General features: G+C 45.7%; 1 protein-coding gene across 2 annotated transcripts in view; it reads left to right on the forward strand.

The window, feature by feature from the left end:
- The window catches only part of LOC121547229 (katanin-interacting protein), a 41021-nt gene that overhangs the window by 5261 nt on the left and 21303 nt on the right, over nt 1-14457 (forward strand). For both annotated transcript variants that reach the window (XM_041858390.2, XM_041858389.2), the window contains exons 4-16: nt 343-518; nt 880-995; nt 1209-1310; nt 1482-1637; nt 2296-2557; nt 2826-2966; nt 3192-3349; nt 3615-3721; nt 4303-4399; nt 4579-4788; nt 10097-10234; nt 11314-12172; nt 12939-13751. In XM_041858390.2, coding sequence (XP_041714324.1) covers nt 343-518; nt 880-995; nt 1209-1310; nt 1482-1637; nt 2296-2557; nt 2826-2966; nt 3192-3349; nt 3615-3721; nt 4303-4399; nt 4579-4788; nt 10097-10234; nt 11314-12172; nt 12939-13751 — 3335 coding nt within the window. The remainder of the gene's footprint in view (nt 1-342; nt 519-879; nt 996-1208; nt 1311-1481; nt 1638-2295; nt 2558-2825; nt 2967-3191; nt 3350-3614; nt 3722-4302; nt 4400-4578; nt 4789-10096; nt 10235-11313; nt 12173-12938; nt 13752-14457) is intronic.

Raw genomic sequence — 14457 nt, forward strand, 5'->3', positions numbered from 1 at the left:
CTGAGAGGACACAGTAGCTGCCTGTCAGTAGTCTAATACTTACACTTATAGATAAGGTAGACTTTGATTAGTTCCTTGTGCGGAGAGATTGAGTGACACTAATGATGTATGAGTGACACAGACACGCAAACTGTGTGAGAGCAATTTGGTTTCTAGGGATTAGGCTCTGCTTGTTTGACCTGCTTGCATATATAATATTATGCTCTCTCACATGCATACAAAAAACATGAAAACAGACTTAAAACATGTTTTTTCATCTCATTTTCAAAGATTCATAAACCACTTATTATGAAAATGTGTGTATTTCCTAGTGATGATAACCCTTTGACCTTTAACCCATAGGATCTTAAAGAGACTGCAAACTAAAGAGCCCAAGGAGATTGAGCTAGAATGTCTGGAGCAGGGCATCTTCATCTATCTGAATGGGGCTAATGCTAACGCTAGCAAGCAGACCAAGAGACCCAACCAGAAGTCTGTCACTTTGCCACCGCCCACTCTGAGAGCTACACACACGGCTGGTACACAGCATGCAGGACTGAGTATAGACAACAAACCATCTTTGCTACAATACTAAATCCTTGTTAGGCTATTGTAGATGATGTCCCTGTTTGTAAATACTTTATGACTAAACTAATCTTCGTAGCATCCTTGTGGCATATTACCAGCTGAACACCACCTCACCTCTCAGTTAGCGTGATATAATCCTATGCACTCGGGCCGTTGAATAAATGATAGTGACAGTTGTAACCGGTGTCCATTTTTCCCCCTCTGTGTGTTCTGGAACCATTTGTGTCTTCTTCTTCTCTGCTCTTCATTTGAGGGCGGACTTGACTGCTCATGTGCAGTGACTTTGCTCTCTCGCCTCTGACTCATCACCAGATGCCTCCAGAAGGGGTTCACAGCTAGCAGAGGAGGAAATCCGCAATCTGGAGGTGAACAGCAGGAAGAGGAGTCTCATTGGCCCGGGAAAAGTGCAGAGGAGAGAATGGGTTCAGGTACCGCCATTCTAGTCTACACCATAAATATAGAATCTAGTCATTCTATTTCTATAGTATCTAGTCATCCTAACCCTGATGTATGGTTGGATAAATCTAGTGAACAAATCACACGATCATAGACATAGATCACAGACATTTCCACACAAATGGAATAGAATGTAGTGTTTGTGTTGTGAATAATATTGTGTTTTCCTATTTTCATCTTTGCAGAACTCGATCAACATTAGAACAGAACAAGGACCCTGTTTGCGGATATCTCCAGAGAGACGGTACTCTGAAGACTTTGAACCCTACGACAGCAGAGAGATGGAGGTACAGTAGGAAGAAAACAGTGTCCATCAGGCTCGTGTGCGTGGGTGTTTACTGTTCTTTGGCACATTTCGATGGTGTGTGCCAGTATCTGCATGTGTCAAATGCAGCTGTCATTCTGGGTTTGCATGATTGCATCTCACTCTGCTCTGTATTCACCCTGTTCCTCTCCAGCGGTCGAGTCCACGCTCTCCTCATAGTCCCCACTCCCCGCAAGATTCCTGTAAGGTGTCACGTTCGTTTGGCTCCAGGGCTGATGGCCGAGGAGGTAGCCAGGCAGAGCCTGAACATCAAAGCGAACGGGTCCTACTCAACATCGACGAGGTCAAGGTGAGAGGTCAACTGTTTTTCTCTCCTTTTCTCTCCCTCCTCCGCTTCCTCTTCTCTCTCTCCCTCTCCTCTTCTCTCTCTCCCTCTCCTCTTCTCTCTCTCCCTCTCCTCTTCTCTCTCTCCCTCTCCTCTTCTCTCTCTCCCTCTCCTCTTCTCTCTCTCCCTCTCCTCTTCTCTCTTTCCTTGTCCTCTTCTCTCCTCTTCTCTCTCCCTAAGATGGCATGTCCAAGACACTGATCCAGGCTACCAAAGTGCAAGAAATACAGCAATCTTCACCATTTACATATCACCAGATTACATGTCACCGTAAATCATAGATTTCTATCCGGAGTGTGCTGACCTAGTGTTGATTTCCGACTTTTTTCATTTCCTTTTACGCCAAGCAGACACTCCCCTTCAGAGCAATATAAATCAAGGCACATCAAATATATAACTGCCCTGTTTCTTCAACTTAGGTTATAGCTCAGTGTTAACCTTGTTTGTGGTTAGTGTTACATACAATGCAGTGACGTGAGGGTGAGAGCTGAGTAGTGTTCATTTGGTCACCAAACGGGATGAAAAGATTGTGAAACAGAGGAGAAAATGCCTGTACTGATAAAACGTTTTTGTTACCATTTCAACTCAATTGAACATACCCCTGGTGTTTTATGGCGCTCAGGTGCTTCGACGGAGCCTGGAGGCGAGCTTGCGGAGGAGCAGCGGTAGCCGCGGATCGGCGGGGGAGGAGTCGGACGAGGAGTGGGTAGAGGAGCAGATCGAGAGGGAGGAGAGCACGGAGAGCCTGGAAGAGCTGGGTCTGCCTCCTTCCTCCTCCAACAAAACATCTACTCACACAAACCATCCGCGAGCCACTGGGCCCAAAGGCTGCCTTCACGACCCTGCAGATCTCATAGTGCTGGACTTTGGGCCTTCTCCTAAAGGTACTCCAACAATACGGATTACGATATCCTCTAATAATGTTATTCAGCCAGGGGTGCATCTTAACAATCAACTATAGTGGCTACCTTTCCTTGTCCCACCCTTAATTTGCACTGATCTGAAATGAAAGGATAGTGAATGCCTACTGAGGATTTACCCATCCAGATATTTTATATTATTGCAGTTGAAGGGAAGACAAGTAGAGGACAGCACTTTAGAGATTGTCCCTATTCTTTGACCTTTATTGACCTTTTTTCCATTATGTTGCAGGCCGTAAGATCGAGCGTTCGCTGTCGGCCAAGAGGAATGACAACCTGGAGGCCTACATCCCCACCAAGCCTCTGCTGGTAAAGAGCAAAACTCTGGACAGGCCCTCTTCAAAGGAGTGCAGGGATGGCAGAGATACTCAACGTATGTTCTGTTCTGCCCTGTATTCATGTCTTTCATAAACCTAAGAGGCCTTATTAGAAAATAGCTGTCACATAGTAAACAACAGTCAAGTGTACAATGGTCCCTGAACTGGTTTTTTTTTCTCTCTCTCTCTCTCTCTCTCTCTCTCTCTCTCTCTCGCCCTCCCCCTCTCTCTCTCTCGCCCTCTCCCCCTCTCTCTCTCTCTGCCCCCACCCTCTCTCTCAGGGCCGAGGAGTCGTGTAGAGCGTCCCCTGTCTGCAGCAAGGAAGGCCTCCCAAGAGGAGCGCGACTCGGAGGAGACAGCGTGCAGGGTGCTCCAGGCCCTGCAGAGAGAGAACAGCCCATTGCAGAGCCCCAAGCCCAGGGCCTTCAGCCGCACCCCGGTAAGATAGATAACAACCACAGAAGTAGAATGAATGAATTTAATTATATTTCTATGGGCACAACCAGAGTGTGCTGTGCTGGGTCCACTAGTGGGTTGTGTTATCTTCTTGTAACCTGTCTGCTGTAGTAATTCCTGTTTTACATCCTAGCCTAGCCTATCTGTATCTGTTATTTTCTAATCTTTTCTACTTTTAGTTTAATCTAGTTAGGCTACTATCCTCTCTAAGTCTAACTCCATTGTGCTCCTCCATTGTAAATCCACAGGTGAGAGGATACCAGATGATGAACGGCTCGCTGCGTGACGACGATGGCGACATAGATGAAAGTGGGGTGACCAGAGCCATGCAGAGAGTCACCCTCATGGGTCCCAGGTAGTACTGCAACGTTACACACTAGTGTCACTACACACTATGCATATGGGGAGGAATAAGGACAGAAATCTATACTAATCTCTTGACTATCCTTGACTATCACAAAGAAAAAAAACGATGTTCCAATAGGATCCACAATAGCATACTACAGAGAATGAAATCATCTATAAGGTATGCTAGTTTGCATATTGGCGCATGGTCAGACATAGACTTGACTGGTGACAGTTTAGAAGGACACTGGCATAACTAACTCCCTCGTGCTTGTGTACTATGCTGGGATAAGAACGCCATGTACAGACTGTGCAGTACAGTACAAAACTCGTGGTAACTTCATGGGTGGGCGGCGCCAGAGCACCAGCAATTGTATACCTCTAATCGAGGCTCTCTAACAATCAGAAACGTGTAAGTGATAACCTAACCCCTCTGACCTTGAAGCAGGTCTAGTCAACAAAGCTGTAGGGAGTCTTCAATAACTGTCAGTGACCATGTAGACATTTCCATAGATAATCACCTAGAGCAAGGTCAAAGACGATTGATGTGGTGAAGGACAATAGAATTGATGAGTCATTGTTTTCTCTCAGGCAACAGCAGAAACTACTAAAGGCGTTGGAGAAACTGGAGGTAGGCACGAACTTTGACATCCCTCAGACAGCGAAGACGGATAATAGCAAACCACCGGTGAGTAACTAGGTGAGACAGACAGTGAAGGCTAAATAGAGAGAGAGACACACACAAAAACACCACACACAAAGAGAGATATAAAAGTGTTCTAATTCTGTTTCTATGATGCTAAGAATACACTGGATGAAGTGTCGCTTGGATTGACTCGTGAAGTTCTGTTGTTGTCATGGTGGCAGTATAGGCGGGTCTCGGTGGAGGCACCACCCACCGTGTACATCACCATGGAGATCCTGAGTAACTGGGGGAACAGGGGCCAGGTGGGGCTGACGGAGATGCAGTTCTTCGGCCCAGGGAACAGGAAGCTGTATGTGTCGCCGCATGACCTGGACATCCGGAATGCCGACTCCCCTGGGAACCTCGGAGCGCTAGTCAACGGGAAAGCTAAGGTGAGTTGAGTTCTCCCCGGAAGCTTTTCTGATAACACTAATTGAACTATTTAGAAAGGTTTTGGTGCATTGTATTTACTATTTATACATTTTTGGGAGGATGTTTGGTGACACTTTGTAAGGAATTATTATACATTTTATGAAAATTTATTAGCCTATGTCGTGCATGATAAAGGATTATACATAGCACATAAGGTGATATACAGTTCCGTGAAAAAGTATTTGCCCCCTTTCTGACAAATTATACTTATTTTATTTACACTACATTGCCAAGAGTATGTGGACACCTGCTCGTCGAACATCTCATTCCAAAATCATGGGCATTAATATGGAGTTGGTTCCCCCTTTGCTGCTACAACAGCCTCCACTCTTCTGGGAAGGCTTTCCACTAGATGTTGGAACATTGCTGCGGGGACTTGCTTCCATTCAGCCACAAGAGCATTAGTGAGGTCGGGCACTGATGTTGGGTGATTAGGCCTGGCTCGCAGTCGGCGTTCCAATTCATCCCAAAGGTGTTCAATGGGGTTGAGGTGGGGGCTCTTTGCGGCCAGTCAAGTTCTTCCACACCGATCTCGACAAACCATTTCTGTATGAACCTCGCTTTGTGCACGGGGCATTGTCATGCTGAAACAGGAAAGGGCCTTCCCCAAACTGTTGCCACAAAGTTGGAAGCACAGAATCGTCTAGAATGTCATTGTATGCTGTAGCGTTAAGATTTCCCTTCACTGGAACTAAGGGGCCTAGCCCGAACCATGAAAAACAGCCCCAGACCATTATTTCTCCTCCACCAAACTTTACAGTTGGCAATATGCATTGGGGCAGGTAGCGTTCTCCTGGCATCCGCCAAACCCAGATTCATCCGTCGGACTGCCAGATGGTGAAGCGAGATTCATCACTCCAGAGAACGCGAGTTCAATGGCGGCAAGCTTTACACCACTCCAGCCGATGCTTGGCATTGCGCATGGTGATCTTAGGCTTGTGTGCGGCTGCTCGGCCATGGAAACCCATTTCATGAAGCTCCCGATGAACAGTTATTGTGCTGACGTTGATTCCAGAGGCAGTTTGGAACTCTGTAGTGAGTGTTGCAACCAAGGACAGACAATCTTTACACGCTACACGCTTCAGTACTCGGCGGTCCCTTTCTGTGAGCTTGTGTGGCCTACCACTTCGCGTCTGAGACGTTTTTGCTCCTAGACGTTTCCACTTCACAATAACAGCACTTACAGTTTACCGGGGGAGCGCTATCAGGGCAGAAATTTGACGAACTGACTTGTTGGAAAGGTGGCATCCTATGACGGTGCCACGTTGAAAGTCATTGAGCTCATCAGTAAGGCCATTTGCCTATGTTTGTCTATGGAGATTGCATGGCTGTGTGCTCGATTTTATACACCTGTCAGCATCGGGTGTGGCTGAAATAGCCGAATCCACTAGTTTGAAGGGGTTTCCACATACTTTTGTATATATAGTGTATTTAATTAACAAAGTTATGAAACACCTAATTCCCTGGTGTGAAAAAGTAATTGCCCCCTTACACTCAATAACTGGTTGTGCCACCTTTAGCTGCAATGGCTGCAACCAAATGCTTCCTGTAGTTGTTGATCAGTCTCTCACATCGCTGTGGAGGAATTTTGACCCACTCTTGCATGCAGAACTGCTTTAACTCAGCAACATTTGTGGGTTTTCAAGCATGAACTGCTCGTTTCAAGTCCTGACACAACATCTCAATTGGGATTAGGTCTGGACTTTGACTAAGCCATTCCAAAATGTCAAATATATTGCTTTTTAGCAATTTTCATGTAGACTTGATTGTGTGTTTTGGATCATTGTCCTGCTGCATGACCCAGCTGCGCTTCAGCTTCAGCTTCAGCTCACAGACGGACGGCCTGACATTCTCCTTTAGAATTCTCTGATACAGAGCAGAATTCATGGTTCCTTCTATTAAGGCAAGTCGTCCAGGTCCTGAGACAGCAAAGCATCCCCAAACCATCACACTACCACCACCATACTTGACCGTTGGTATGAGGCTCTTACTGTGGAATGCAGTGTTTGGTTTTCGCCAGACAAAATGGGACCCATCTTGTCCAAAGAGTTGACTGAAGTTTGCCAAAAAGCACCTGGAAGCACCTGGATGATCATCAAGACTCTTGGAAGAATGTTCTATCGACAAACAGAGTCAAAACGATAACTTTTTGGACGACATGGGTCCCATAGTCCAAAACGTGTAGGCTTCCGCACAGCAGTGTTCTAGAATATTGGACCGTTTGCTTTCCGAATTCTCAGCGCGGCTTGAGCAATTTCTCCAACCGTCACCTCATTCAAATGAATAGAAGACACGTATGCAGAGTCGTGTTGGTTGGGAATTTGGGGGAGGTGCACGGTCGGGCTGTGCGTCCCCCGCAGACGGTGGTCTCAGAACCGCGTAGTTATGTCACAATGGACTACCAGACTATCGCGTCTCTGCGGCTTTGGACTCTGAATTAAGATTTAGCAATATGGTACTCAGTGTTACCAAATTACAGTATATTGGGTCTCTGGTCATTTTAAAGGCCCAATGCAGCCCTTTTTATCTCAATATCAAATAATTTATGGGTAACAATTAAGTACCTTACTGTGATTGTTTTCAATTAAAATGGTCAAAAATAAACAATAATAGCTTCTTAGCAAGAGCAATTTCTCAAGCAAGAATTTTGCTAGGACTGTCTTAGAGTTGTCTGAGTGGGGAGGGGAAAACTAGCTGTTATTGGCAGAGCGGTTTGGAACTTTCTTTCTTATTGGTCTATTAACTAATTTACCGCCTGGTGATGTCTAGGGCTGTGGCGGTGACAAAATGTATTCAGCCGGTGATTGTCAAGCAAATAACTGTCGGTCTCACGGTAATTGACTGTTAATGAACATAAACACATTTAGCATCTCCTTGCTTCCACACATTGCCTACAAGCCATTTAAGTCTGAGAAATCCATGTAATATAGCCTACACCACAATAAATCCATGATTTATTTTAGACAGGTCTAAAGAAGCATGATATGAAGAAAATGTAGTCTATTTCAGTAGAACAGAATAGCATACTCTGAGTTGTCCTTATGTTAGGTCCTGATGTGGCTATGCCAAATGGCTGTGGGCTACACTAGTTCATTTAGCAGACAAGATTTGCTTATAATTCCGTGGCATTATTTTATATTATTTTATAGTATGATCAATACAATTCAACAAAGCTGAATAAAATATAAATATTTTCTCCAAATGATTTGAGGGAGTGCGCACATGCGGCTGTTCTGTGTTGAGTGGGTAACAAAGAAATAGGTACTCCTATATGCAGTGGTGTAAAGTACTTAAGTAAAACTACTTTAAAGTACTACTTAAGTAGTTTTTTGGGGTATCTGTACTTTACTTTACTATTGATATTTTTGACAAATTTTACTTTTACTTCACTACATTCCTAAAGAAAAGATTGTACTTTTTACTCCATACATTTTCCCTGACAACCAAAAGTACTCGTTACATTTTGAATGCTTATCAGGACAGGAAAATTGTGAAATTCACGCACTTATCAAGAGAACACGTGGTCATCCATACTGCCTCTGGTCTGGCGAACTCCCTAAACACAAATGCATCTTTTGTAAATAATGTCTGAGTATTGGTGTGCCCCTGGCTATCCGTCAATTTTTAAAACAAGAAAATGGAGCCATCTGCTTTGCTTAACATAAGGAATTTGAAATGATTTATACTTTTAATTCTACTTTTGATACTTAAGTATATTTGAGCAATTACATTTACTTTTGAGACTTAAGTATATTTAAAACCAAATACTTTTAGACTTTTACTCAAGTACAATTTTACTGGGTGACTTTCACTTTTACTTAACTTTCTATTAAGGTATCAATACTTTTACTGAAGTTTGACAGTAGGGTACTTTTTCCACCACTGCCTATATGCTTAATTTAGAGTTATTGATGTAACTTTAGTTGTTCTACAAACGTTGGGCTATATGTTTTGATTTTTAATACATTGTAAGGCTGCATGATGAGACTCTAATTATGATTTTTTTAAAGTCACATGAAAGGCATGATCTCTGCTTAGTTTTTTGTGCAGGCTGTACACACTTCATCAGTCTCTCATTCACAATTTGTCAAGCACTTGATAATGCCTCAAATTTCATGGCTGCATCCCTTTGTGGCCGTAATGCACCCTAAAAAAAATCCATGCCTTTTGCAGCCCGGAGTGCTGCGTTGTGCCCTTCTCTGTGAGTGTGCTGCGCAATCCGAAACGTCTCTCACTCACACGGCTCTCTGTCACGTGATCGGGTCTTTCTCACAGTCTACAAGTTAAGACAGTCACATCGGGGACGCAACTGCGCGGGTCCTTATCCAATTCTGAGGTGCATATTGAAGATGTTGGAAGAACTGTCCACATTTACTTTTAGTCAGCCATCCAGATGAGTAGGCCTAATGAACAGCAAAATAACTAGCCTATGTCAATCTACTATCCCCCATAGTACAGAAGTTGACCTATTGTATTCTGTGCGAGAAATAAATATTCCAAACATAGTCTGGGACAGTTGTGGGATGCGATAGATCCCAAATTAATACAACCACATTGCAACAGATCAGCACGTTTAGCTTAAAATGTTGAAACTATTAGGCTATTTCTTCACATTATAAGCGCAGCAATGCGCACATGGTAGTAGGCTATAAGCGCGAATGTTCCATTAGCAGAAAACACCATTATCAAAAGTGACCGCAAATGCAATTATGCATGTAATGCTTTTATTATAAAGGTGCATTTTTATGGAGAAAATTATCTTCCCCAAACTTGAAACTCATGTACTGCTTATAAATGCCAGTTAGGCTCTACACCCCTTGTAAAGCGGATTAATGTGCTTCATTTTAAGTAATTATTTGGCCACTTTAGTTGTGATACAGACCTTATTAAAACATATAGGCCTATGGGCGAGGCTACATGAGGTGTGCGACTATGATTCGAAGTCGCAAAAAAAAGGCATTGTTTCTTATGCTGGGCATCATTCAATACGGTCACCGCAACAGCCCTAGTGATGTCACCAGCCAGGCCAAAACTCAAATCCCACCCTGAAATTTCAGACTGTCTTTTCAAACAGCTCTTACACGAAAAGGGAATTATCATCATTTTCACAATTTCACAATATTATTCCAACCTGGTAGTGTGGAAATATATATAAAATACAGGAAAATGTTGACTGCACTGGGCCTTTAAGTGAATGTATTCATCCATTTTTTTACTTAAACTGACTGCTTATTTCTATATGTTGTTGTGTGTTGGTTTGACCACAAGACCACAAAGGAGCGTCATATGTGGACCTGTCCTTTCCATCTTCCGGTCCAACTCTACTTCATCATCAGGAACACGGAGCGCTCTCCGGACTTTGGGATATCCGAGATCAAGATCTGGAACTACAACAGGAGCCTCAATGTAAGAGACCATTGTAGGGCCAAACTGACAGGTTGTGTCTGAAATGGCACCCTATTCCTTATTTTGTAGTGCACTACTTTTGGCTGGAGCCTTTGCAATACAGGTTGCCAGTTCTAGTAAAAAGGGTTGCATTAGGTGATAAATCAAATGGAATTTGATCGAAATGGTACTTAAGTACATTAAGTTGTTAGCACTTACTGTATGTACAGCCCTTACATATATACAGCCTCTGATTGGTTCATCACACCAGTCCTAGTTCAGGGTTAATTAAGATACACACCATCATTTGTTAACAGTTGCTCATCAATCCAGCTTGCTTCAGCCATTCCAGTCATTCTACAGGGTGACCACCATATTGGCAGAAGGCTTTGGGAGGGTATAACCTTCCAGCAGTGGCTGTGTGAGCTACCAGTCAGTCCAAATGTGGAACAGTAAGAGATTAGCCCTGGGGGATTAGTGAGGGGACGCCCAGGTTAGTTCTCCCGCCTCCCGCCCTGCTGCTGTGACTAAAGGGAAGGATGGGAATCACAAAGCCCAGGCAACCAGGGGGCTGTCTGGAACTATGGATGATATGGGTTGATATTAAGTGTCTCTGTTCATTGAGTCCTATGTTAGGTGCTAGTGGTGTGTTTTAGGCTGCGTGGTAAGGAGCTGTGTGATACTGTGGGATCCAGGGGGTGGAGATACACTGATTTAATGAGCAGGGATCGAGGAGATTTGAGTCTGGTCTTAGCCATTTCGCCATCCACCATGTCTGTCTGTGTGTGTTGGTAAGGAGGCTACCTACAAGTAGCTGTTGACTACGTCTGCACGGTTAGCTTAATTGACTCTGTCTATATACCTGTGGGAAATAACATTGGGGCCTACAACTAGGAAGCTCCTTGGTTAACAGTATGGTGTTATTTTCAGTTTCAGTGTTCTTTGACATTTTCCTTTTTCACCTCTGCATTTTTCATTGAGATGTGTTTGACTTGGAGTTGTTTTGATGTTGCTTTTCTTATACGGTCTACCGATATACATGCATTACCTTAAATATTGCCCTGCTTAGAGCCTGAAATAGCCGTGCTGTTCTTTTTTAGGACCTGGACGTTGGTGCCCGGCATGTGAATCTTTACCTCAACAGCACGCTGGTGTTCGAAGGCGAGCTGGACAAGGGATGTGGCAACCAGATCTTCGATTACAGCACCAGCATCGACCTCCAGGCACTCCAAGTCCCAGAATCCTTCTCTCCCAGCCCCGTGGCGTCCGGACACAGTCTGCGGGGTGCCAGCCCACAGTGCCATGACGAGAGGAGCGTGGGGGGGAACAGCGAAGGGCAGCATCGAGACCCCAACCCCAACCATGGACTCTCTGAGGGGCTAGCCCAGTTCAGGATAGACATGCAGGATAAAACCTACAACCCTCTCCCACCCACATCTACAAACCGCCCCCCCCTACAGAGGGACTCCTTTAACATGGACCCTCCGGACCTGGACCTCCCCCACCCCCCTCTGAAAGAGCAGCTGGAGCAGTCAGGTCAACCCACAGAGTGCACAGTCACCACCCAGCCTTCCTCCTCCAGGACTCCCCAGTGGCTACAACCCCTGGCCCGAAGCGCCCCCGAGGGCTGCGATGCCGGAAGGGAGAGGCCCCTCTGGCTAGTGCCCCAGCAGTCTGTGGAGCCCAAACCTCCCCTCCCCCAATCCACCTCCACCTCGGTGCTCCCGGAGCTGGGCTGTAACCCGGGAAGGGTGTGTCGGGGGGTGGAGAGGACTGTGAACGAGGGCCAGTGGAGTGCAGACTCTCTGGACCTGGGAGGTGACCTGCTGGAGGAGCTGAGTGACCAGCAGCGCCAGGACCGGCCTGTTAGTGGACGTAGGAGCTCAGCCAACAACAACAACACTAGTAGCAGAAAACCAGCAGAGGAGGACAAGCATGGAGCAATTGGACTGACCACAGGTAGGAGAGTATACCCTGTGTGTGTGTGTGTACGCATGGTCCAAGGACCTATGTGAATAATTTCATTTGTACAATACTTTTGCGGCTCCTTTATCTACTCTGCATACTGGGCTGTGCAGTTAATGTAATTTGCTGTAACCGTCTTAAGGTCAGAGACAGAATCATCTCTAGTGGTAGCCTGTTTGTCTACTTGCCTTAGTTTTGCAACTCTATAATGTTTTTCCCCCCAGGATCTGCCATTGGTTTCCCAATGTTGAGGAGATTGAGAAATCTCGTTGTTCTTGTCAACGGCAGACCAGACATATCTTTTTTTTTTTCCTAAATAAGATTATAGAGCAGACAGATTGCTGCATCACACCAAATCTAGGCCTGCATCCTAATATAATCCCTCTTTATCTCCATGACAACAGACTGACTCCCCACCAGACCCTCTAGTAACACAACACACACACACACACACAGGGCACATGCCAGCTGGTTCTGACCATATCTGTTGTGGACGTGTCAGCCGGAAGTTGGCCATAGACTCTTTGACCATTATCACACCAGCTGTCGGAGCTGGGCTATTCAGTGTGAAATTACATAATCATTACCATGAATTGTATCTTCTACATAACTGGAATATGTAAAGTTATTTTAGGATTATAGTAGTAGAAATCTTACTCTCAAAATGAAAACTACAATGTATAAAACGGTCGAAAAATTATTGCTCTTAGCTACTCTTGCATGGTCTTTGAGGTAACATGAGAGTGTGTTGATTCCACAGAGGAGCCAAGTTCAGTGTCAGACAGCAGCAACAAGAGGCAGCGTCATACCCGCCAGGCCACGCTCCACAGCCAGCAGGACCAGGATGACACCCTCATGGAGTCCTGGGACTCCCTCACAAAGTTCAACCAGTGCCAGCGTGGTCGCATCTCCAACATGGGCTTCGAGGGCGACATCTTTGACGAGTTCCTCCAGCGTTCCTCCAGAGCCGCCACTATCACCACAATCCCCTCCTCCGACCCAGGAGGCCCCCCCTGCAGCCCCTTCCCCTCCTCCTCCCACCTCTCTTCCCCCGCCCCTCAAGGGGGCCTCTGCGATGACCCGGAGGATGACCTTTCCACCGAGCCGGAGCGCGAGGAGGAGTTTGAGATTCCGGTCCTCCCACGTGGTCAACATCTGGTCATTAACATCCTGTCCACGTGGGGCGACCGCCACTACGTGGGACTCAACGGTCTCGAAGTCTTCAGCTCCAGCGGTCAGCCCCTCCGGCCCGCCCGCATCCGTGCCGACCCTCCCGATATTAACGTGCTGCCCGCCTACGACAAAGACCCGCGCATTGTCGCCAACCTGATCGACGGAATCAACCGCACACAGGACGACATGCACCTGTGGCTGGCGCCGTTCACCCAGGGGATGAGTCACGTGATCTACCTGGAGTTCGCTGGGCCATGTCAGGTGGCCATGATAAGAGTGTGGAACTACAACAAGTCCAGGATCCACTCGTTCAGGGGGGTGAAGGAGGCTGAGATGCTGCTGGACGGGAGGTGTATCTTCAGGGGAGAGATCGCCAAGGCGTCAGGGACTCTGTCTGGAGGTAGGGGAGCATGAGTAAGGGACAGGCTCTCTCCTTAGACACCCAAATGTAATAATAATAATAATAATAATAATGTATCCCATGCTATAGTTCTACCACAGGTGGCCTATACTCTGTCCTTATTTTAGGAGCTTCATGATATAATAGTTGCCTTGGTTTGCACAATGGACAAGTATGATTTACATTGAAGGTATTACATTAGATCATAGAACTACAGCATTTGTTTGGTGACAAAATACACTGAGTGTACAAAACATTAAGAACACCTTCCTAATATTGAGTTGCACACCCCGCTTTTGCCCTCAGAACAGCCTTAATTCGTCGGGGTATGGACTCTACAAGGTGTCGAAAGCGTTCCACAGGGATGCTGGCCCATGTTGACTCCAATGCTTCCCTCAGTTGTGTCAAGTTGGCTGGATGTCCTTTGGGTGGTGGACCATTCTTGATACACACGGGAAACTGTTGAGCGTGACAAAGGCACTTCAATCTTTTGTCTTGCCCATTCACCCTCTGAATGGCACACGTACACAATCCATGTCTCAATTGTCTCAAGGCTTAGAATACCTTCTTTCACCTGTCTCCTCCCCTTCATCTACACTGATTGAAGTGGATTTAACAAGTGACATCAATAAGGGATCATAGCTTTCAGCTGGATTCACCTGGTCAGTCTATGTAATGGAAAGAGCATGTGTTCTTAATGTTTTGT

The sequence above is a fragment of the Coregonus clupeaformis genome, chromosome 31 (assembly GCF_020615455.1).
Source record: "Coregonus clupeaformis isolate EN_2021a chromosome 31, ASM2061545v1, whole genome shotgun sequence".
NCBI classification, from domain to species: Eukaryota; Metazoa; Chordata; class Actinopteri; order Salmoniformes; family Salmonidae; genus Coregonus; species Coregonus clupeaformis.